The sequence below is a fragment of the Lynx canadensis genome, chromosome C1, assembly GCF_007474595.2.
Source record: "Lynx canadensis isolate LIC74 chromosome C1, mLynCan4.pri.v2, whole genome shotgun sequence".
NCBI classification, from domain to species: Eukaryota; Metazoa; Chordata; class Mammalia; order Carnivora; family Felidae; genus Lynx; species Lynx canadensis.
Genome location: NC_044310.1, coordinates 131,265,528 through 131,291,183, shown reverse-complemented (window position 1 = coordinate 131,291,183; position 25,656 = coordinate 131,265,528). Strand labels below are relative to the sequence as shown.

The following is a 25,656-nucleotide window of genomic DNA, read 5'->3' as shown; positions in this document are numbered from 1 at the left end:
CTTCTCTCCCAATTGAGATGGGTCTAATTACTCCCTTTGGGAAGTACATGAACTTGCCTGGGCCACCTGGACACCTTTAGGTGGACTGGAGAGCTAAGTAGTTCTAAGGCTACCTAAAGGAGAGGAAACTGGTGATTGTTTTTTCATAAGTTCATAATAAAACTTTGAAGAATCCACAAACAATACGCTAAAGGAAGAGATAAGCATGCCTATAGACGAAATCATCATTCCTTCTGGGTTTGCATACCTTTAGAGCCTAAGCAGTAAGTTAAATAAAAGATGTGGTTTGAAAGTAAACAGAAGAGATATGACAGCAAATTTAATGTTTTCTTTCTTTCTTTCTTTCTTTCTTTCTTTCTTTCTTTCTTTCTTTCTTTCTTTCTTTCTTTCTTTCTTTCTTTCTTTCTTTCTTTCTTTCTTTCTCCTTGTCAGCTTCCCTGTGCTGCAGGCTGGGCAGGGAAGTTGGAAGAGAAAACATTGACTTAAGTTATTTATAACAAGTGCCCTAAAAACCACAGAAAGACTAATCGATCTTATATCTTTCCTATCTCATTAAATATTTTAACTGACACAGACAAAAGAAAGTGGCTGGAACAGGAAAATTGAGAAAGTATATGAGGGGAAGAATGGTTTTATTCCCTCTTACTGCTGCTTTGATCCACATTCCCTGTCAGATCTTCCTTTGTAGTATCTCATTGCTCTTCCTGGTGTGGCTGTGCTGTTTTCACTCACATTTTGCAGGCTTCCTTCTCCTTTTGGACTATCTGGAGGGAAAAGTCTAGTATTTCTCACTTGGCTTATCTTTATTTGGACTACATTATTTTCTTTTCTCTGTTTTTCGGGACTTTTAGCCTGAGGAAAAATTGACAGAAAGCTTTCATATTCACTTGACAAATTAGAGATTCCAGTACATTTCTCCCTCAAAAATTACCCGAAGGGTGAAACACATTTCAATACTTGACTGACCAAAACAAAGTGGGGAAGAAATATAGTTGAAGAAACATAGCAGAAGACGTTTTGGCAGAAGAGACATTTGCTTACCTGTTTACTAAAATTCCTGTGGTTCCCATGGACTCCTCCCATCTCCCTCTCCTTCCTTGCCTACAGATGCTGGAGATATTAATCCCCACAACCACCTTGCTTCTACTGCGTATGAAATGCTGCAACCACTTAGTATGTCCAATTTCAGTGTGACTTAACATCCTAGTTAACCCTCCGATGGTTCCCAAACTCTACACCAAGTTATAGACTCTGTGGAGAGAGGATTTGAAGTTAAAGGTACAGTCTTCCTATTTGCACATTGCACCTACTCTAATAGGTCTGCCTGGTCCTCCTCACCAAGATTCATTAGCCATATTTTTATTGGAAAGTGGAAGAAAACACACATCCTACAAATATTCTACCCTCTGCCCAGTTTTCCTGACCCCCTACCTCATCCTTTTGCCCATGTGTTTCTTTTAAATATTATCTCCTAACACCTCTTTTCAACTTCAAAGTTATAGTTTGTTTTCATCTAGTCAGATTTCCTGTCCTTTCTTTCTTCTTCTCAGAATACCATCTAAAACTGGGTTCCACTTGCTCCACATTCCTACTCTTCTCGCATTCTTTACATGCACTTCCACCTGAGAGCCCCAGTACAATTATTTTTGAACCTCCATTACGGTGACATTGCTGGATCTCGAGTCCTCTTAACTGTGTGAGATGCCACCCCCATGTTCACGGAGTCATAATTTGCCTCTTCACTCTATCTGCCACCAATCCCCACTCAGATGGGCTCCCTGCCATGTATACAGAGCATTCTCTGTGGAAGTTTGGGGAGAGATGGAGGTGATGGAATGAGTTGTGATTGTGCCTATTGTGATCATTCTGGCATCCTTAAACTCTGTGAGTATCAGATGGAAACCCAGGGGTATTATGAGATAATCTTTTTAGATTTGTCTGGGAATATTACCACTGTCTAGGATGTTGTTTTTTTTTTTTTTTTTTTATCTTTAAGGATTAACTTTAAGCAGAATGTGAAGTAAGATACTAAAAAGCAGACATTAAATACATCTCCTCAAGTAATTCTTAAACATCCTAAATTTAGTACCAATAATTTAATTAACATTATGCAATTACATGTACCATGTTTCAAAATAATCAAATCATAAGAAATTTTAAAATAAAACATTCAAGGAAGTCTCTAGTTAAACATTTACATAGCATTCATTATTCTGTCAGCCAATGTACCAGGAAGCAGGACAATTGATAATATCTTTGCTTTGTGTAGAATGGAAGCATATGGGTTTAAATACCTTGTAATACAGCACTATTGAAATTTGAACCCTGTCTTCTCAATAAAGGCACTATACAGGATCTTTTGGAATACAACTTCTTAATAGGAGATTCTGATAGATAGCTAAGTAAGAAACAAAATATAAATGCTTGTCATGATTGCTTTCTATGTTATATATTCCATTTACTGTTTCTATTGAAAAAAATATTGAATGTAAAATGTAATTGAAAGGAATATGGAAGAGATTTTGCTTTTGTAGATGTAAAAGAAGAATATCTTTTTTTTTTCCTGTTTGGAACAGTGTATTTATTTCTATTCATAATAGCATTATCTGTTTCATATGATAAGGTGTTATTTTTAATGAAGAAAACACTGAGGCAATTATAATTGTAAATTGTAAATAAAACATTTATTCTAATCATCATTTAAGCACAAATAAGGATACAATTGCAAGATACAATTAAATATAATAAGAACAGTGCATTATGAAATACAAATGACACATACACCCTTGAGTAAAATTTGCATATTTTAAGGTGGCATTTTAACCATTTACAATTGATATAATTTCTATTTATAATTAAATGGGCTCTTTAAAATATCAACACTAGTAAAAGTGGCATAATCAAAGAGTCCTTCAGGTTGTACATTTACATAAGCCACCTGTGGAAATTTGAATTTGGAATAAAATTCTCACCTAAGTTAATCTAATGTACATAGTATGTCATGCACCTGTTCACAACATATTGCTAGAAACCATTGTATGGTAATGAATGTGTGAGCAAAGTAGAAAGGAATATATGATTAAGCATAAGCTATTCTGTATAAGGTGTAGATAATGACAGTAGCATATTGAAACTGATTCTCATCTAAGCATAGCAGGGAATTGGAAAGCCATACTTACTAACAATAGAGACAAGTCATACCACATTTATGCTTCTGAGAACGAGGGATTCATATGTCCTATAGCAGATATTAGTGATATGGCTGTGTAAAGGAGTAGAAAATGGCATGGATGACTTTCTAGCATTGCTGAGCTATTTCCTCTGAGTAATAAAGAAAATGCTCAGTGGTTGCTCCATCTCAGTGTCTCTGGCTGGCTGTCTGTTCTTTTCATCAAAGTCGACTTCGACTTCTTTGCAACCAGATTCGGAATTCCCTGTACTAACTCAATTAGACATTTGCTTAGTGTTACAACTGTGTACTTTTGAAATTGGAAGGAGAAAGAATTTCTCAGCAACATGCAGTTTTTTTTGTTTGTTTTTGTTATTGTTTTGTTTGGGTTTTTTGTTTTGTTTTGTTTTGTTTTTTTTTTTTTTTTTTTTTTTGGTATGTTGGCTTAGTGCTGCGCTTATATTATCATGGGAACAAGGCACAGTCCTTGCGTTCATGGAGCTGACAACATAGTGGGGGAGCAGATACATAAACAGGCAACTGCAATGAGGTATTTTAAGTACCACAACGGAGAGAATAGGTGTGCTACAGGGAAGACGTATGAGACTTCTAACCCAAGCTTGCAAGGGTGGGAGCCATGGGTTGTTTGACTTCCCAGAGTTAAAAAAGTAGAACCAAACAAAACTATGTGCATTAATTGAAATACATACCTTCCCCGACTTATAATGCAGTTACGTCCTGATACACCCATCATAAGTTGAAAATATTGTCAGTCAAAATGCATTTAATACACCCACCCTATCAAATGTCATAGTTTAGCCCAGCCTACCTTAAACATGCTCAGAACACTTACTTACATTAGGCTATAGGTGGGCAAAATCATCCAACAAAAATTCAATGTTATAATAAAGTATTGTGTATCTTGTATAATTTTGTGACTACCATACTGAAAATGAAAAACACAATGGTGTCTGGGTACAGAATGGTTGTAAGTGAATTGGTTGTTTACCCTTGCAATCACGTGTCTCATTGGGAGCTGTGGCTCCCTGCTGCTGCCCAGCATCAAGAGAGAAAGTATCATCATATTGCGGATGTTTAGCTCAGGAAAAGATCAAAATTCCATATTTGAAGTATAGGTTCAACTGAAAGTGTATGGTTTTCACACTCTCATAAAGCCAAAAACTCATTTCGAACCATGGTAAGTCAGAGACCATCTGTACTCAGAATGTTAGAGCAAGAAGTCGCTTTTGTCTCATCTATCCATTTCTTTATTTACCTGTTTTTCCAGTTTCAACCTGTGCCTCTGTTGAGTTCCGTTGTGCAGATGGGACATGCATTCCAAGATCAGCACGATGCAACCAGAACATAGATTGTGCAGATGCTTCAGATGAAAAGAATTGCAGTAAGATATTCCACTACCTTTTGTTTGTTCCTCCCCGGGTACCTTTGGCATTCCATGGAGCACTGCCCAATGTTTCACTGAACCTTGTCCAGAATTGATGTGTAATTAACCCCTGTTGTGTAGGATAATTGCATTTTTATCTCTTCAAATGAGGTTAACTTTTCTTGTTTCTGTGACCTACATAGAAGGCTCATAATCTTTGCAGATGAGGTGTTTTTCATTTTCTGTTTACCTCCTTACAGATAATACAGATTGTACACATTTCTATAAACTTGGAGTGAAAACCACAGGGTTTATAAGATGTAATTCTACCTCACTGTGTGTCCTGCCAAGTTGGATATGTGATGGGTCTAACGACTGTGGGGACTACTCAGATGAATTAAAATGCCCAGGTAATTCTAGAAAGAAAAAAGTCTTTGCCTTGAGATTTAGAGTCTCATTGTATACAATAAATTTGTTAAACTTTATTTTTGATCTCCAGTGGTTAGGATTAAAATTTAAATAATGTAGACTAAATTACAGGAAACCATCTTCTTCCAAACATGCCCCTTGATGTTTTTTAATGAGTTATGAAATGATACTCAAGAAATCTGTTCTGTATTTGGATCGATTTCCTTTGAATGTTCAATTCGTCATTAATCCTCTTAAAGTTGGTGATTAAGTCTTAAAATGTGTGATCTCTAAAGTTTCCATGGAAGTATTACATACTGAGAAAAAAAAAATATTCATGAACTAAAGGGAGAGAGACAATGTTTCTCACCACTGGCTTTATTCAATGTCATACAGTTTGTATTGTCATGTTAGGCTATTTGATGAAGTTTACACAATCTTTTGACATAGTAGCATGAGTAACAGTTATTTTCACTGGATCAAGGTCAGAAAGGCATATTTATATCTGACTTTTTAACCATTTTTGCAAACATAAGCTCTTTCAGATTGTCATCTGCATTCTTTTTTTTTTTCTATTATTATTGGTTTATTAGAAAGGATACAATTCAGGAACAGTCAAATGGAAGAAATTTAGAGGGCAAGATATGGGGTGCATGGAGCTTCCGTGCCTTCTCTGGGCATGCTGCCCTTGTCATCTGCATTCTTAACAGAATGCTTTCCATTGAAAAGTGCTGTTCCTTTCTAAGTATTTGAGAAAACAAATCTAAAAAAAAATATAAGAAGTAAAGGTGTTAAATTACTATAACTGGAAATAGATATGCTTTATAGGAAACTATTTCAGTAGTTTCATGACTACCATACTGAAAATGAAAAACAGAATGGTGTCTGGGTACAGAAGGGTTGTAAGTGTATTAGTTGTTTACCCTTGCAATCACGTGTCTCACTGGGAGCTGTGGTATTTCCTCCTTCTTACCCTGTTGCCATACTCACTTTTTCCATGTTTAGTTAACATGCAAGTTTTAAAAAATATTTTAGGAAATTATATTCATAGGTATTCTCTGCAGCAGTATACACACACGCACACCCAATCTCTAGTGTCAAACGATATTCTTAATAATTCATAATCTATCACTTAATTTGCATTAGCAGATTCCTTTTATTTTTGTGTTTTCCTGCTCAACGATTTGTAACATTCTTGATATCATTTTTGTTCCTTCTGTGTTTGAAAGGCTAGCTGCATCCTAGGAGGAACTGGAGAACTTTTCCGGTTCTATGGAGAACTTTTATATGCACTTGTGACTGTGGCTCACCGCAACTCTTCCACATTTTACTTTTAATCACATAAGACGTTTTAAAAGAAATATACTAACACTGATTTAGACTCATGGACCCTGGGTGTCTAGATTCATAATCTGTTTTTCTTTCTACAAAAATTACCTCATTATGGCTGTAGTTAATTTTTAAAATTAACTTGAAGGCAGCATGTAATAGATACTCATTAAAATTACATATATATAAAAACTTTGTGGCCTTTATATATTTCTAATATTAACAAATTATTTTTAAAGTTTACTTTTAACATTAATAAAGAATTATAATCATAGTGGGCAAGAAGGAGAGGGGAGCTACATAGACTGATGAGACAGGTAGATGGACAGACTGGAAGCCAGTAATAGGTCAGGCTAAACACCTTAGGTGATATCTAGGCAATATCCTAAGAAAAAGTAAGACATAAATCACATGATTTTTCAGTTTAGTGGTGAATTCTGTCAAAAATTTTATTTTTATCTTCAATTAAATGTACAAAATTGGCATTTGAAAAAATAAAATGGGATTGTTATCTTAATACAGTCACAACGGATTATTATCATATGATTATTATAGTGTGAATGGATTATTATATTGTGATGTATATTCTAAGGTTTGCTTCCAAATTGGCTATGAGCCAGTCTAAAACTATGTAAACCTAAAGGTACAAGGGTAACTTGTAGAGAAAAATCTAATTATTAGAGAAAAATCTAATATTTTATATGCTCTCTTAGAAGTGATAATAACAAGAGGTGCCTGGGTGGTTCAGTTGGTTACGGCTCACGTCATGATCTCACAGTTCATGGGGTTGAGCCCTGCATCAGGCTCTGTGCTGACAGCTTGGAGCCTGGAGCCTGCTTCAGATTCTGTGTCTCCCTCTTTCTCTCTGCCCCTACCCCACTCATGCTCTATCCCTCTGTCTTTTAAAACAAATAAATAAACATTGAAAAAGATGCAAAAAAAAAAAAAAAGAAATGATAATAACAATACTCCACAGTCTACAAAATATGTAATTTACAAAGTAACTTTGCATGCAGATACTTATTCTCAAGATGTTTATGTAAGAGATAACATTTTTAGAGATTCTATTGTAAATTGTTTTTCTTTTTAAAGTACAGAATGCTTATATAAACCTTGTCAAAGCATACTCTGAATACAAGACAATAGGAACACCCAGCCCACACTTTCTCAGTAAAGACCCACTAATGTTTTTGTAATGTTATTCATCTTTATGAATATAGAATTACAGATATTTTCCACCAAAAATGATTCTTTAGCCTTAGTCCCATTCACTTCATAATTATGTTTTATTTTGTTTTCTTTTATTTTGTTCTATTGTTTTGTTTTATTTTATTGTATTTTATTTTAATTAATGGTACTCCACATTATTTGTATTTAACAAATTTTTCCATTATCTTTTTTCTGATCCAGGATCCAATCCTGTATTGGATTTGATTATCATATCTTCCTAGTCCCTTCTGGTCTGTGCCAGTTTTTGTTTTGTCTTGTTTTAGTTTTTCCTTGGTTTTCATGACCTTGACATTCTTTTGTATATGTATATGTATATGTGTGTGTAATATATATAAATGAAAATAATTAATGTTTATTTTTGAGAGAGAGAGAGAGAAAGTGCAAGCAGGGGAGGGGCAGAGAGAGATGGAGACCCAGAATCCAAAGCAGGCTTCAAGCTCTGAACTGTCAGCACAGAGCCCAACACAGGGCTTGAATTCATGAGCCATGCGATCATGACTTGAGCCAAAGTCAGATGCTTAGCCAACTGACTTTGCCACCCAGGCACCCCTAATATATATAAAATTTTATTTTAAGTAGGCTCCACACCCAATGTGGGGCTTGAACTCATGACCCTGAATCAAGAGTCTCATGCTCTACCAACTGGACCAGCCAGACACCCATGACCTTGACATTCTTAAAGAGACCATCTCAGCTTTTATTTAAGATTTTTTGTTATTTATCTCTTCCAGTTTACAGAGTATTACTGTTTTATTATCTACCTAACATTGTGGAAGCTAAGATTAATTTAAATTATTTAACATTACATTCTGTATTTTATCACAGTTCAAAACAAACATAAATGTGAAGAAAACTATTTTGGTTGTCCTAGTGGAAGGTGTATTTTGAATACCTGGATATGTGATGGTCAGAAAGATTGTGAGGATGGACTTGATGAGTTCCACTGTGGTGAGACATTCTATCTTGCTCTGTGACATTCTGTCTTTTTCTGTATGCCTTGTTACTACTTATATGCTGATGTTCTCTTTTTTACATAGGAATTTTATAAAAAATGTTGCTAATTGATTTTAACAATTTTCATTTTTATTAAATAATACAAAATGATCAAAATTAAAATAGAACAGAACTTATAATAAAGAATAACAGTCTCCTGTCCCAGCCTTTTATTCTAACATTAATGGTTATCTTTATCAATCTAAATGGTACACCTTTATTTTCTGACTTATTAACTTGAAATGCTAATATATTTACTTTCTGCTATAAAAAATAAGGTTTTAGTTCACACTACTCATTATACTCTGCCTACCTATTAACTTTGTTATTCTAAATGTTTCTATTAATTACATGTATTGTTTTAAATAGTTTACTTAAATTTGTATTTCCTCAAATTCTCATCTCTCAGCATCTAACCTCCTAATTTCTCATGTGTACATTTCATTTTACTTGGCAAGGCAAGACAGCACTTTGAAAATTTATTTTATAGAATTTATGGATTTTGTAATTTCTAGGCCAAAGAAATTTCCTACAGGGAAACAAAGCATATATTCATTATTTTCATTTAACACAAATAACGTACACTGTGGTGAATAGACAAAGTAGAGGAAAAGATTAAAAATGGATCTTCTATGAAATGTCAAACTCCTCTAAAAGTAAATGTCATCATGAAATATGAAGGTGCATTTTGTTTGATTAAGATGCTATATATCTTTACATTAGAGCCAGATTCTGAACAGGATTAACAGAGAACTTTACAAATAGTTTATGTAGATTCATAGTTTCTGGACAGGAAGCAATTATACGGTTGTACTTTCTTTAGTTTCATTTTTTCCAGGCTTCAGTTTTTCTAAACTCTTTTCAACAGGTCTTCTAAGTGAATATTTTAAATAAAGATGCAAGGTTATTAAATAATTTATAGGATCAAAATCAAATGTCTATTTTTATTCTCATTTACATTTGGAACACTTGAATTTGGAAGGGTTTTATTTTGGATTTTGCCTGGTAATAAATAGGCTGAGTGGAGGAATAGGCCAAGGGTGAAGGAGAAAAATCACAAACCTGACTTTGGAAATAAATGGAGTACACTATTATAAATGCATAATTTGGTAGTAAAATACAAGCCACCATGCCAATGAATTTGGATGTTATTAGTCAGCCTTAAGGGTCCCTAAGAGAGAAAAGTAAAAACACTTAAGGTTTAGTAGGTAGGGGTGTAAAACTGGTGGCTTGTCTTTGAGCTAAAAGCCCCTTAGTCACCTCATCATTATAAACAAACATATATGCTGGTGAATATAGCATATTGTAATCTTGCCTTAGAAGCATTTTTTTCTCTAGTTGTTCAAAAATCAATTAAAAATTAGGACGGATGACTAGACCACACTTGGAATATTTGTTTTATATCTTGTACCAGATGTTGAATTTTTTAATGACACCCTGGAATATATATTTAGGGGAGAGTGGCCAGCATAATTCTGTGAAAATTCTGTGGGAGGAAAAATGTTGCATAACCTGAACACACAGCGGGAATAAGCAGGCTGTTGTCAAAATTTTATAGAGCTGTAGTAGAGAAGAGAAATTTGGCTTGTTTTATTATAAGACAATTGATTTTAGCGAAATCTAAAGGAAGGACTTTCTCACTGTCAGATCTGTCCTAAGATGGTCTCACATGATTTTTTTTTCTTTTGCATCTAAAGCAAACATTTTTGTTTATTGTCTAGATTCTTCTTGTTCTTGGAACCAATTTGCTTGTTCTGCACAAAAATGTATATCTAAACACTGGATTTGTGATGGAGAGGACGATTGTGGAGATGGATTAGATGAAAGTGATAGCATTTGCGGTGAGTTGTTTCTTTTGTGTTCTCATTCAATTCTTAGGCATATGATATATGTGCACTACAATTTTAGAGCAATCAAAAACATGAAACTCTGTTTTCTACTCTGTTAAATTTAATTTAAATTTACATATACATTTCCATGTAGCTGGTTTTATTATTTTAATGACAACCTGTCGTTCTACTATTTTTACATACACAGTTATTCAGTTTTTAGGATTTTTCCTGAATATTCACAATGAATACATTTGCAAATTTTATTTTATTTTTTTAGTATTCAATTACTTCTTTGGAATAGATCTCAAAGACTGAGAATACTTGGATCAAATAATCAAACATTTTTCATGGCTCATGATATGTATTGCTAAGTGGCCCTCAAAAATATACTGATTTGCACTGTCACAAGCTACCCACACTATTTATGTTTGTATATATGTATTATAGTGATTGTTATTAGTGGATTGTTTTAAATAGATAGTAAAGAAGGGGGATATTTATATATTTTTAAGTGTACTTCAATAAACAGCTTTCTAGGATTAGAGATAGAATGTCCCACTATGTATCAACTACATAGCCAGTGTAATTGCTTTCAAATAATCACAAACATTTAACAAATAACTTAAATGGGATTATTAGCTTAATTTTTTTTTCAACGTTTATTTATTTTTGGGTCAGAGAGAGACAGAGCATGAACGGGGGAGGGGCAGAGAGAGAGGGAGACACAGAATCGGAAACAGGCTCCAGGCTCTGAGCCATCAGCCCAGAGCCTGACGCGGGGCTCAAACTCACGGACCGCGAGATCGTGACCTGGCTGAAGACGGACGCTTAACCGACTGCGCCACCCAGGCGCCCCTAGCTTAATTTTTTAAGGGGAAAAAGAAGGAAGTGATCTAGTCTGTATAAATTTATTACAAATGGACAGGCATTCTACTATTTATTTATGTGTCTTTGTGTTTATCTTTCTGATCTGTTTCTATTTGCATGTTTGTATTTATAGGCATAAAATCTTTACTCATTGTATTAGCCCTATTTCATAGCTTTTATCATCCTTATTTTAGAGAGAAAAGGACCTGAGTCATAGAATAAGGTGCATGTACAGAGTTAGGTGTACTTAACACCATTTTTAAATTTCAGTAGTTGTGGCCTTTTAGGTCCCTTCCATTGAGAAAGGTTGATAGGATTTTATACTATTCAAGTTGTTTGTAAACAATATAAAATTAGAGATGTCCCCTGACAGTAGGCAATTTATTTTCTTGTATTTAAGCCACCCCAAATCTGTCTTTTGTTTACATAGCTGAAACAGTTATGCGGCAGATAAATACAGAAGGATCACTATAGAAAAGCTCTGAAAGGAAAAAGAAATCAGTAATCAATTAGATGTTTCACCAGTGGCTTTTAACTACTTTTTCCTCTTTGCTATTAATTTTGTTTTAATTTTAACAAAAGAATCACCTACTTATAATGAGGTGAACATGTTGCCAGTCACTAAAATCATCTTGGATTTGACCTTTTGTTTCACCCTACACCAAAGTGCTCAATTGATACCTCTGTCTTTTCTGAGTGGACACAGCAAAATAGAAGGTATAAAGCTTATGCAATCATACAGAGCTGAATTATCCCACATCTGCATTTTTGCTACCTATTAAGAGGGTACAAAAAATATCCCTTATGTAACTATTGTGATCATCTATCATGAATCAATGTATACAATATAAATGTTCTTTTCCAGAGTATTATTGCCAATCTACATCTATCAATGTGCTGATAACTTTTTAAATAATTAAAATGGTAATGGACATGTTTACCTGTTGTCAAAACCTGTCTGTTTAATTTACTTACAGGTTGTATTTTATATGCTAACTGCTAACTGGTGACACATACAAAATCTTTAGACCAAGTATCATTGAATGAACTGAATCTAATATACTAGGTTTGGAAAGAAACTTTATAAATAATTTATCTCAGTAGTTCACAACCTTAAGTGCACAAAATACTCTTCTTAGAAGTTTGTTAAAAATGTAGATTATTTTTTTTAATTTTTTTAACATTTATTTATTATTGAGAGACAGAGAGACACAGAGCGTGAGCAGAGGAGGGGTAGAGAGAGAGAGACACAGAATCTGAAGCAGGCTCCAGGCTCTGAGCTGTCAGCACAGAGCCCAACGCAGGGCTCGAACTCACAAACTGTGAGATCACGAACTGAGCCACCCAGGTGCCCCAAAAATGTAGATTCTTAATCTTCATCTTTAAATATTCTAATATGGGCTGTAAGCACAACCTTTCTTAATAAACTCAATAATGGTTCTGACTTGGAATCTGAGTATCCCATTTAGTTAATAAATTGCTTTAGGTCACTCAGAGAATCAGTAATGACAGAGCTAGGACCAGAATTCAGATTTCTGGAGGATTTCCTAAATGGGATAGTAACTCTTACCAATCAAATATAATATCTGAGCAGGTACCCAAGATGGATCTGGTGGAAATCTTTCAGCTTGTCTTCCTTTCCTGGAATTCATTTCCCTGAGGAAGGCAATGTGTCTCCAGATGGCAGGAGTAACTATGGAATGATGCCATGAGTTTTTTCTTTGGCCCATTTTCTTTCCAATTGACTATGATGTTTTGGCATGCTCTTAACACAGAATCTATTGAATACTATCAAGGGAGTCAGGAAATTAGCTGCAAAGAGCTTTATGCCATTTTATAGCTTGAGGTGTCTTAGTAATTATCTAGTCATTTCCCTCATTTTACAAATAGTGAAGCTCAAACACTAGTCTTCTCCAAGGTCATAGCGAATTAGATTTCTCAATAGCCAAATTGATGTTTATATCTATTATGCCTACCTTGAGAATAAATTGGGTGATAATCAGAAAGTAGACAAGGAGTTTCACATGCACCAAAACTTCCTTACTAGGGAGAATGCCTTTTTTTTTTTAAACTCAAGCTAAATAACAAAAATATTATGGGAATTAAAGCACTAATTGAGAGTATAATAGTAAAAGTGACACTTTATATTCTAATGGCAAGTTTGAAAAGATAGATCATTATGAGGAATAGTATAAAAATAAATTCTGGAGGAAGATAATTTTATTATAGAAGGTACTAAAGACATAATAGTTAGCAGGTAAATTCATTTTTAAATGAAAGCAACATTTATTTAATAGATTTTTTATGATTTCTTCCAGGAATAGATATCATATTAAACCTCATTCTATTAGCACTGATCCCCAATCAAATGAGCACATGTGAATTACCTGGAGGACTTTTCTACATTCACTTGCCATCCTGTCTTCTAAGCTAAACTATATGTGAAGGACAGTCATGTTTATGAAGGAGAAAATCCTCAAGGGGTTTTATATGGGCACCCCGTTGCCCTGCCCTATTGAAAACATTGCCTTGAAAAGCATTTTCTGCTCCTAGCAACTCTACAGCTGAAAAGAAAGATGATAATTATATAATGAAAGCATGTTGGTCACTGCTTTAAATGTTTGGAAACAAATATCTCTCTTCACTCCATTCAGTCGTATTGTATTTTATTCCTGGGTATAATAGCTTTTTTTTTTTTTAATAGTTCTAACAATGTGTTTTCTTCCTTTTCTTTCTTTCTTTTTTTCTTTCTTTCTTTCTTTCTTTCTAGTACCTTTCTATGGGCAGCTTTTGCTCTCAGGAAAATGAAGTTAAAGAAAAGTTAGAACATGATTTGAGGGTCATGTAACTGATTCATTCAACAAACATGTTATATAAATAAAAGCAGGAGCTAGGAAAATATCATGAGAAATAATCATGTTCTGTTTCATATGTTTACCCTATACCCACATAAGGAGAAACAAAGAAACCACCAATGACACTTTGAATTTATAGTGAAAGTCAGCAAGCATTTTTTTTTCTTTCTGTATACATCTGAAAAACATCATACATCTAAAGGGACATTGAATTGACAGAGCAAAGGTAAATTCTATTTATTAAGTGTGTATGAAAAAAAGGAACACGCATACATTTATTCTTTTCAGCCAACACAAGGTGGGGAGTAACAGTCATAGCATTAGTGGTTAAGAAAAGGTGCTTAGCAATCAGAAGAGTTTTGGACTCCTAGCTCAAGCTGTGGGACTTTCAACTTCTCTGAGGCTCAGTTTTCTTTCAGTGAAATAAGGCTCATAATAGTCTACTGGTTGGGATTACTGCAAAAATTAAATGAGTGAATATATTATGTGCCTAGCATATATTAAGCAATAAAAATTTCATTATCATTACATTGTTATTATAACTATTACTAGTATTATTATTATTATCCTTATAGGGTCTGTCTTTTATAAATGTTATCAAAGTTTATTCACAAGTCTATGACATATCTATGCTTTGCTACGTCTTACAAGCAGAAAAGATCTTTATTGTTTTCTGCCATGTAGCCTTAAGAAATCTAACACTTGCAATTAGGAAGAAATGCATTCTGGGAGGAAAATGTGTAAACATCTGTAGGAGAAGGATGCTGTCTAATGATTCCAAATAGCTACAATCTCTTCCTTGTTAGCAACATTCTTCTGTGTCCTTTCTTTCTAAGGGAAATATAAATGTTAGACTTCCCCAGCAGACATGCAGTGATCTTAATGGCATTCTTTCCTTGGGTTTCAGGCACTGCCACCTGTGCAACTGACATGTTCAGCTGTCAGGGCTCCCATGCCTGTGTGCCACGGCACTGGCTTTGTGATGGTGAAAGGGACTGTCCAAATGGAAGTGATGAGCTCTCCACAGCAGGCTGTGGTAAGACATGTGAAGGAAAGCTGCCGCAGCACCCTCAGACTCTTGCTTTTGTAGTATTTATCATCTCACATTTTCTCTCACTTTCCCACTCCCTGGACTCATACATAGTATCAGAATTAATCAGGTGGGATGTTGTCATCAGAGTAGTTCAGCAACCCCTCTAACCAGCTACTGTCCAGAGATTTTCAAACATGCACATTGGGATTACCCATTTAAAAACCATTCTGATGAACACAGACCCATCTCTTCTCTTCTGAGATTATGTAGCTATCTGATGTTGTGTGACTATAGTAGATTTGTTATTTTCTTTTTAGAACCCCACCCCCACAAAGTGTTTTAGATTGCCTATTACAGACACTCTATAAATGACTGATGTGATCCCAAATAACTACTGATCAGAAGGTCAGTAAACACCTATTAGTCCTGCGGAGAGGGTATTAACCCTTAGGTCAGGTAAAAATAGTATGGATATAGCTGAATGAAGCTGGGGGATCAGGGGAACACCTTTGGAGGTCAAACAATTTACTAAGTTTCTGACTCTTGGTCACCTCAGGAAATGTTCACGGAATTACTCAGTAGTAAAAATTTAGATAAAATCTTTTGCATGATCAAGAGAATGAGGGGCCTGAATTTTTGAAAACTGTCCCAAGGTCACATAGGGGATCCATTGAGCTGAGCAAGTTGTCAGAAACAGTGCTGTGAATTCTGGCCATTAAAATGAATTCTGCCAATCATTTCTCCAATGACCTGTCTTCAGGTCTTTAAAACTGTATTTGAAGCCATAATATAGGTGTGTGTCTGTGTGGGTATGTATATATGGGTGGACGGGGTAGTTAAAGTGGAGAAAGAAAAAGAAAACTATGAGGCAGGCCTATGTGTTCAAAACTCATGCTATTATAGAATAGTTCACTTTGATCTTGAAACCGGTATGTGTGTCTGTAAAGGTCAATGGGGCCACTGAGGGCTACATAACAAAGGATTATGCATCAATTCAGTGATCCAGATGGCCCCAGTATACTATTGCTATTGTAGTAAGTTAACACTCTGGGAGACATATTAACACTTTTGGACCACATGGGTGCTGTTAAGTAAATTATGCTAAAGTACAACAAATTGTACTCAAGTGACCTGAAAGCGTTAATGCCAAATAAGCCTCTGTTGCTTGGTGTTTTAAAGAATAATTCATGTATTAGAATTGGCATAATTCACTTGAGTTATATAACTGTCACAGAGTTCAAAGTTAGCGGAGTTATTAGTAACTGAATTTTACTATGATTATAATGGGAAGTTTTAATACTACTTCTACATGGCTTCCATATCTTTTTTGAAAACAAATTTGTTGGAAGTAAGTTACACTTGATTAAATCCAAGGAATCCTTTTTGTTTTACTTACTCATATCTCTATTGTAGTCATTACAGACTTGAAAGCAGAGATTTCCTTTTTTGAATATGGGTAAAAGAATAATTATAATACTTTAAATATCAAATTAAATATAGAAGATACTAGGTCATCACAAAGAAATATTATATAACAAAGGGTAAAAGTGTCATAGAAGGATTTCAAGGAAAAGAAATAACATTATCTTTGTAATGAAGGACAAAGAGAAAAAAGAGAGTTATTCTAGGTAGAGAGAAGTACCTATTAAGACATGGATGTGGTGGGGGGAGTTAGAAGGCATGTAAATTTTTTCAAGTGCCCATTATATGTCAATTATATTGTTAAGTTGTTTTATTTACATTATTGAATTCCCACAGTATCTCAGTGAAATGTTTTTGGGAATCTGCCAAAAATAGTTGTTAAATAGATGGGAATTTAAATAGCACCTGGGAATTTACTGAGTACCTAAAATAAGCTGATCTGCTTCATATACCTTATCTGGTTCTTGCAAGAAGTTTATCAGACAGATCTTATCATTCCCGTTAAGTGAATAAAGAAACAGATAAAACAAGAAAGTAAAAACCTTCCTTAAGATATAAATCATAAGTAGCAGAGTGACTTTTTGCAAAACCTTTCTCTTTCTAGTATACTATAGTGACATATATCAGATTCTTTTTTTATTTTACTTAAAAGTGAGATATAATTGACATATAACATTATATGAGTTTTAGGTAAACAACATAATGGTTTGGTCTATGTGATATTTTACAGTAATTACTATAATAAGCTTAGTTAGCATCTATTCTATAGCAGATTTTTTATATTCAAAATATCTCAAACAACCTTGAGTCCTAACATACATTAATCTTTTAAATATTAGACAAAGTAATTGAAAATATTTAAATGATCTCTTCAAACCACTATGATTCCATGCATGTAGTATTAAAGTTTATTTACTCTGCAAAACTTAACAGTTTTTGAACTTTTGCTGAAGGTTATTGGACATTTTGGTCAACTATTTTCCCCATTGGTTAGGACCCTTGTTAGAGCATTGTTTTCATGAATCAGGGTTCCGAAAGAATCAGTATTCCATTTCATGGATCAGTATTCTTAATTTGATGTGGTACTTACTTATTGGGCTTATCAGACCATAGATCTTAACCTATTTCAATATCCCAAAGTCACCCAAGTTTTATTTTCATCTTTGAAACAATAGTTTTCTTAGCTATTTTGATGTTTTCTTTTCACTTCCATCATGAGCATTAGCACTCGGTAGTCTTTTCAGGTTCATTTTTCACAAAGAAGCAAGGTTTTTATCACTTTACTAGCAATCCTGCAGGCATAAGGAGAGAAAAAACCCAGCCACATTATTACAGTTGAATGATTTTTTTTATCACTTATGAACTTTTGAATTCATCCTTTAGCAAACTTACAAATTGCTAAATGGCCTGAAATTTCAGGGTCACTGTGGAATTGGTGAATGTATTAATACTAAAACTTTGAATCAGTGTTCATATATTTCATATATAAATATATGCATGTTAATATATATTATGAATTTATATGTATGTCCATATATTTATTATGAATGGAATATTGAGCAAACTTTTCTTTTTTTGTAAATAACTATGAATTATTGAGTATAATAGCATACATTCCCCAAAGTCCTAAGGTGGGGGAAGATGAAATAGGTACTCATCTAACTTTATTTTTTGTGGTATCTTTATTAGCTCCCAATAATACATGTGATGAAAATGCTTTCATGTGTCATAATAAAGTGTGCATCCCCAAGCAGTTTGTTTGTGACCATGATGATGACTGTGGAGATGGCTCCGATGAGTCACTGCAGTGCGGTAAGTATACCCAAACTTTTCATAGAAGATGTTGTCAGGCTGAGTAAGAATCTTTTAAGATATCTTAAGAAATACGTAAATACAAGAACAACACATTTCTTTAGGCACTAAGGACATGTAAACTCAGTAATATATAGATGCGCCACAATAACTTCTTTAAGCTCTAGCTTAATTAGACATTGACTTGGAGATCATGCCTACGTGTAGCATATTCTTATTAGGAGCCACAGGGAAATGTTTATGAAAATGTTTTTGGTTTAAAGTGCTTTAAACTTTAAAGACAATATATGGCTAGCTAGGTCAGTCTTACAGCCAAATGAAATACTTGAGTGAGAAAAAAAAGAATTCACAACTATCAGAGAAATTGGATACGTAATATTTTCCTTTCACCTTATCCTTTTACATGTACACTTATTTGTTAAAATTGAATAATATAATGATAAAATTTATCTTATTGCATATATATTTATAGGACCAGTACATATACAATATACACACAAATACAAATATAACTTTTGTAGTGAAAATCATTAAAAATTCCTAGTTGAAATTGAATTCTTACATGAACCTAGTATTTTTGTAAGAAGAAAAAAAAAACTTAAATACATACATGAGTAAATGTAAAATGAAAAGCATTAAAATCCACATATAATGATGAAAGGCAGTAGATTTAGTGCCCTCTTTTGTTCTTCCTGTGTTGTGTCTATAGCCTTGGTTTTTGATAGCAGTCTCTGATAGAAATCATTGGATACCAGTTTTTATGATCATTTCACCATTAAGTCATGGATTCAATGTGATGTTTTAAAAGATACATCATAACTCAAGGTGTTAATCAGAAGTACAATTAATTCTGATTGAATACCTTCCCTCTGTTAGACACTTACTCAGTTGATATGGAGATGAATGAGACAGAGATAGAAGAAATTGCAGACAAACAGGAAGATCAGAAATACAATATAGAAAAATAGCACACATTGTCAGATGGCAATAAGAATCACAATACATGGGAGCAAAGCTGAGAGAATAGTTTTTGAGTCACTAAAGAATAAAGAAGCAAGGATTGTTAGAGAAAGTCATATTTGGATGGTAGAGAACATACACAGTGGTTAAAAGCTTGGACCTTAGAGGCAGACAGCCTGGGTCCAGATCCTGGCCCTGCCCCTTACTATCTGTGTGATCTTTGAAAAGTTATTTCACCTTTTTGTACCCAAATTCTTCATCTATTTTAAATATATATAATGTATAATATATCTATATCTATATCTATATATATCTATACATATATAAAGGATGTTAAGAGAATTAAGTTGATATTTGTAAAGTGCTAAGAATAGTTCTGCACACATAGAAAGTTCTTTGTATGTTTACAAATGACTGTAAATTGACATGGTTGAAGAATAGCAATTAGTCTTTTCTGAGGTAAGTTAGAAAGTTGAAGCTGGATTCTAAAAAGTCTGGAATATTTGTTAAGGAATTTGTTTTTAATTATTTGGCTCCTAGTTGGCAACACACATTTGAAATAGGGAAATGCCACAGTCAAAATATGTTTCAGGACCATCTTTTTCAGCAGAGTGGATGAAATATTACCCTGGGAGAGGGGAGACATTAGGGAGAAAGTAAGCTAACTAGAAAATTATTGCAATATTTCTGATGATTAATGATGTGATGATAAGCCAGGGAAGAAATGGTGGAATGAGGAGAACAGAATGAGTCAGAATTCATCTACGGTCAGATATGGAGGAGAAAGGAGAATTTCTAGCTCGGATGACTTGGTGGATGGTGTGTTACTATTAATGAACTTTGGAACACAAGAGATTAAGGGCCAAGTTTTGCAGATGCAGAAGAGAAATGTAAAAAAGAATTAATTTTGGATACTTTGAATATGAAGTGTTAATCAGACAATCACATGGAGCTGTACAGTGAGTGTTTGAAAATTTAGTTCCAGAAACCAAAGGATAACCAGGAAAATAAGATTAATTTGGTGGTCATTGGCATAAAGATGATATTCAAAATGTAGCCAAGAATGAGAACACCCAGCACTGCAGAAAGGAAAAGGGGAAAGCAACATGTTGAAGATTGAAGTTAGGGCTTCACCTGCAATATTTTAGGATGGAACAGGAGTTGACTTCATACAGAAAGAAGGATAAAAGGGAACAGCAAACGTGAAGTTAGAAAGATGTCCAGGAGAGTGGATTATAAATATTAAATTAGGAAATTATTTACAGGGTAGTGTGCTCAACATCAAATGCTGAAGGAAAGTGAAATAGATAGAGTCTGAGACACCTTTGAATTCACTTGTCACTTGGTATTTGTTAGCTCAAAGAGGAATTTCAGAAGGCAGATGTGGAAATGGATATTAATGAATTGAGGAAGAGCTGGAGATAAGTGAGGAAACGCTGGCTAGGGTAGTAGGAAAGAAGAGTAAGGTATAGTTAAGAGTTATGTGGATGGATTTTTATTGTTACTGGGCTGGGAGAGACTTGAATGTAATGTACATATTGAACTATTGACTGAGGAGAATGAACTAGTGAGGAACGGGAGGGAAGAAAGACCAGGGAAACTGGAGTATTTTAGAACTCTCTAATTTTGCCATTCTATGTGACAAACATCTCAATTATATAATCATTGTTGAATTATTTTTCTATTGAAATTTTGTCTATTTGTTAATAAACATACAGATCTTATTCCCTCTTTTCAAAAGTAGAATATTTGCCAGATTTACCAGAAAGTTTCTTAATGGAAATGATAGTTTTATTGTTAACAAACTTAGGAGAAATTCTATCTAATACTCATAATATTCAAAATCAAATGAGTTTTACTTACAAACAGGCATAGATATGAACATTAAAAATTGATGGGTTGATACTGTGATTTGAATAAAGCTTTTTAATACCTCTAAGTATCAATATATAGGATAATTACAATAGTTTTGTTTTTATTGCTTTATAAATTTACTTTTCTTTCATTTTAGCAATGTCTTTACAGTTTCAACACTGCTTCCCAAACACAAACATAGCATTACAGCTTCTGAGAATAATCACTTCATCCATATGTTCTGGTGCTATACCTAATCAAGCTTAGTCTTGAAAAAAATGTAATAGCTTTATTCTTGTTTTTCATTCAGAGGGAAATTTTTAGAAGACAGATAATAGGTGAACAGAAATGGTATGGTATGCTCGAGTATTGCATTTCTGTTTCCTCACTCAGAAACACTAAGATTGCCTTGTTTTTTACTTTATTTTCTGGCCCTTAATCCTACTTTTCAACCACAAATATCTCTTCATTATGACCACTGTTCCCAAAAGAAATTAGAAACATTTATCATAGGAGACATGGGTAACTCCCATGGTTAACTAGGTATAGTGTACATTGGGGGATGTAGTTTTAATGAGTATTTGTTATATTAATTAGAAGGTTTGTTTTTTTTTTTTTTTGTCTCTAGCATATCGACAGTGTAATGTGGAAGAATTTAGTTGTGCTGATGGACGATGCCTCCTAAGTACTCAATGGCAGTGTGATGGAGACTTTGATTGCCCTGACCATTCTGATGAAGCACCTTTAAACCCAAAGTGCAAAAGTGCAGGTACAGAAAATATATAATATGCTTATTCCACAATTTGCTTTCTACTTTATATTTTTAAGTATTTTTTAAAGTTTATTCATTTTTAAGAGATAGAGACAGTGTCAGCTGGGGGGAGGGGAGGACAGAGAGAGAGAGGGAGACACAGATTCCGAAGCAGACTCCAGGCTCTGAGCTGTCAGCACAGAGCGTGATGTGGGACTCGAACCCATGAACCATGAGACCATGACCTGAACCAAAGTCAGACGCCCAATAGACTGATCCACCCAGATGCCCCTCCAACATTTGCTTTTTAATGGCAAAACTGTGACTCTGATTGTCATTGTAGTATGATATTCAAGGAAAAATGCAAATAATTAAGCATATGATGTTTCAAGTGATACCATGCAAGATCCTAGTAATCAACTATGTTTTGAAACTACTTTTAGAAATTTAAATCTGTGCCAAAATACAAAGATTTGAGGCAATGAACTTAATGAATCCATCGCCTTGCCCCCTTTGAAAAAGTTATTTTTTCTTAATACATGATTATGTGAAAATAATTTTCTGGTATGGTCCTATTTGAAAATTTAAACATAAAATAAGCTGAGATTTACTGAGAGAAAGTCTGTATGAGTCATACTTAGGCACAATGAAATAAATTGCATATCACTTGAACAGAAATATATACATAGCCAAACTTGGTCTATTTATCATTTCACTATTCCAAAGACTGAATACATAGTCATATATTTAAAATAAACCCAATTGCTTTTTTCTCATGTACTTTACATGCTAATAGGCTTTCTTTTATCATGTATGATAATGAGTAATATTCAAGTCATCAGGTTGTCAGTACCTGCAAAACCTAAACTCCTTTCCATAGATATATTTGGAAAAACTATTATTCACCACAAATGTCCTTTTTATGCCCTGACTTAAAAATGTCAACGTTATATTTCCAGGAAGAAAAAGAATTTAGGAATATCTACCGATTCTAGATTCTTAATTTTTAGTGACATATAATTTCTTAGAGACCTGTGGCTTGAGGGAAATGTCCAACTATCATCATACTTTTAAATTCCATCTTCACAATATAGGTGAAGACAGAAATACTCCATTAATTTTACTAGAGATGCTTATTTTGATTGTTAATTTTCATGGCAAAGAAAGATTTTCAATAAGTGTTGAACATGAAAGTACATTTTGCCCTTGATTTTTTTTATATTTTGTGTATAAAATATTACACTATGTATAGAGAATTGTAGATGCACATATATTTACCATAATTTTTGACAGATAAGTTATCATATTTGTGAATGTTTTCAAAAATTGTAGTATAAAGCAATGGCATGCCCTTTATGTTCCATTTGTTTTATTTTCTTTTTCCAGAACAGTCATGCAACAGTTCATTTTTTATGTGCAAAAATGGCAGGTGCATTCCCAGTGGAGGTCTTTGTGACAGTAAGGATGACTGTGGCGATGGCTCAGATGAGAGAAACTGCCATATAAATGAATGTTTGAGTAAGAAAGTCAGTGGATGTTCTCAAGATTGTCAAGACCTTCCAGTCAGTTACAAGGTAGGTACTCATCAAAAATAGCAAATCACACGATACATTAGAATTTGAGATAGTGAATGCTATTTAATCTACTATAACTGTAAGACTTAAAATGCATCATAATATTGTTGAAGATATATGAAAATGTTGAACATTTTCAATGTATGCTGAACATAAAGAAAAACAAAATCAGCAGAAGACCAGTGTTTAGGGAGATACTGTTGGTGGCACAAAAATATGTATGCAACTCTTAAGTTCTCATTTCTTCCCTCATTCTTTCTCCCATCTTTGAAGTGAAATGGACTGAGCATCTGTCTACCACAACATTGGATAATACAATATTGTTCATATAAACAGAAAAAAAAAACAGAACACACGAATTATTAGGACTGAGTGCAGGTACACTAAAAATATATCATGCCCAATATCCTAGTTGACTTTTGTTAGTACCATTTTCCTGAGGAGGGTGATTCACTGACAAAACTGATTGGCAAGAATAGCTCTTAAAAACATCTCTTTTTCATTCATGTTGGAAAGGAGGGTGCAAATGAACACAAAATTAAAGCTGCACAGTATGTTTGATTATGGTTGGGGAAATCTTAGGAAGAGCAATTCATTCAGAAGTCACGGTTTTTAAGTGAACACTAGTTCTGTCTGAATCAGCAATAGGACAGGCTCCTCTAAAACACAGACTCAGTCTAATGCCAGTTATAGTATTACAGAGGTTAGATTTTATTCTACTGAATTCCACACTGATCAGAACACACCTGGGGTACTATGCACACTTATGGACAGGGCATTTTAAGAGGAGCCTTGACAAATTGTAGTGTATACAAATTTGTACATCCAGAAGCATAAGGAGTATGGAACACATACCTTTAGGAGTTTTCCCTGGAGCAAAGATGAATTGTTATCTGTATTCAAATATATGAAATACTGGAATAGGGAGCAACCTAGTCTGAGTTTGTTTCGAAGGTTGGAATTATAAATTAGGAGGCGGATTCTGTTCAGTATAAGGAAAAGTGTTGTAAAATACTCTTTACTTGGAAAGAGCTGTCTCATTTCTCACTACTAAAGAGGTTAAATTGTGGCTTTCTTTAAAGCATGCTAGAGAAAATATTTGTATATTGCAAAGATGTTGTATCTTTTTTCTTGCCAGCCTTGACATCCCATGATAGGCCACTTTTGTCAAATGGTAAATTTAGCCAACCACTTTGGCGTCTGTAATCTCTGAATTTCTGGTATTGTGATTAATTTAACTATACTGATAGGATTTAATTGTATGTAGATGAAACCAGAAAACTACAATGATCATTTTCCTCTATGCAAAAACAGGGATAAAAACCAAAACACTAAGGAAGCTACATTTGTTACGAAAAATATTTTTTTAGTTTGAATATTGTATTAAGACTTGGTTAAATTTATAGACTTAAAGGGGTGTCTGGGTGGCTCAGTTGGTTAAGCGTCTGACCTTGGCTCAGGTCATGATCTCACAGTTTGTGGGTTCGAACCCCATGTTGGGCTCTGTGCTGACAGCTCAGAGCCTGGAGCCTGCTTCAGATTCTGTGTCTCCCTCTCTCTCCGCTCCTCCCCTGCTTACACTCTGTCTCTTTCTCTCAAAAATAAACATTAATTTTTTTTTTTAATTTACAGACTTAAAACACACATGTAGTCACTTATAACATTGTATTTTTGGTAAAATGAAACAAGACAATGAACCAAAATAACTCTTAATGAGATGAATATCTATCAAATAATCAATTTTGGCAATAAATATTTTGAAACCCAATGGAGCAGAAAAAAATATTATTAGTGACTTATGCACAATCAATATAAAGTGTTTCTTGAAATATTAGGGAACAGGTCATAGAAATATTACAGATTATTAGTTACAATTTCAATGCAGAGTTTATAAATAGTGCTTTAGTTGTATCTGTATAATATATTCTATATTTCTATATGTTTATGGAATCTATAAATCATAGAATCTGTCTGTCATCCATCTATCTAGCATCTGTGTATCTTTCCATCTATCTAAAAACTTCAATTTCAAAGTAGATATCCTTACATTTTTCTACATGTATTTAAAATCTGTCATAACAAATATGGTGGTAAAATCTAATAATTATAGAATATTAGATGACCACCTTTTGATATAACATCCAAATGAGCTTTAGTATTTTTATAATGCCTGCATATAAGAA

General features: G+C 33.9%; 1 protein-coding gene across 1 annotated transcript in view; it reads left to right on the top strand.

The window, feature by feature from the left end:
• Window positions 1-10,297: 10,297 nt before the first annotated feature.
• LRP1B (LDL receptor related protein 1B) overlaps window positions 10,298-25,656 on the top strand; it is a 282,197-nt gene continuing 266,838 nt past the window's right edge. Inside the window, 5 exon segments of the mRNA XM_032594106.1 lie at window positions 10,298-10,354; window positions 14,975-15,103; window positions 18,212-18,334; window positions 21,777-21,917; window positions 23,286-23,473. Of these exon segments, the coding sequence (XP_032449997.1) occupies window positions 14,998-15,103; window positions 18,212-18,334; window positions 21,777-21,917; window positions 23,286-23,473 (558 nt within the window). The 5' untranslated portion in view covers window positions 10,298-10,354; window positions 14,975-14,997.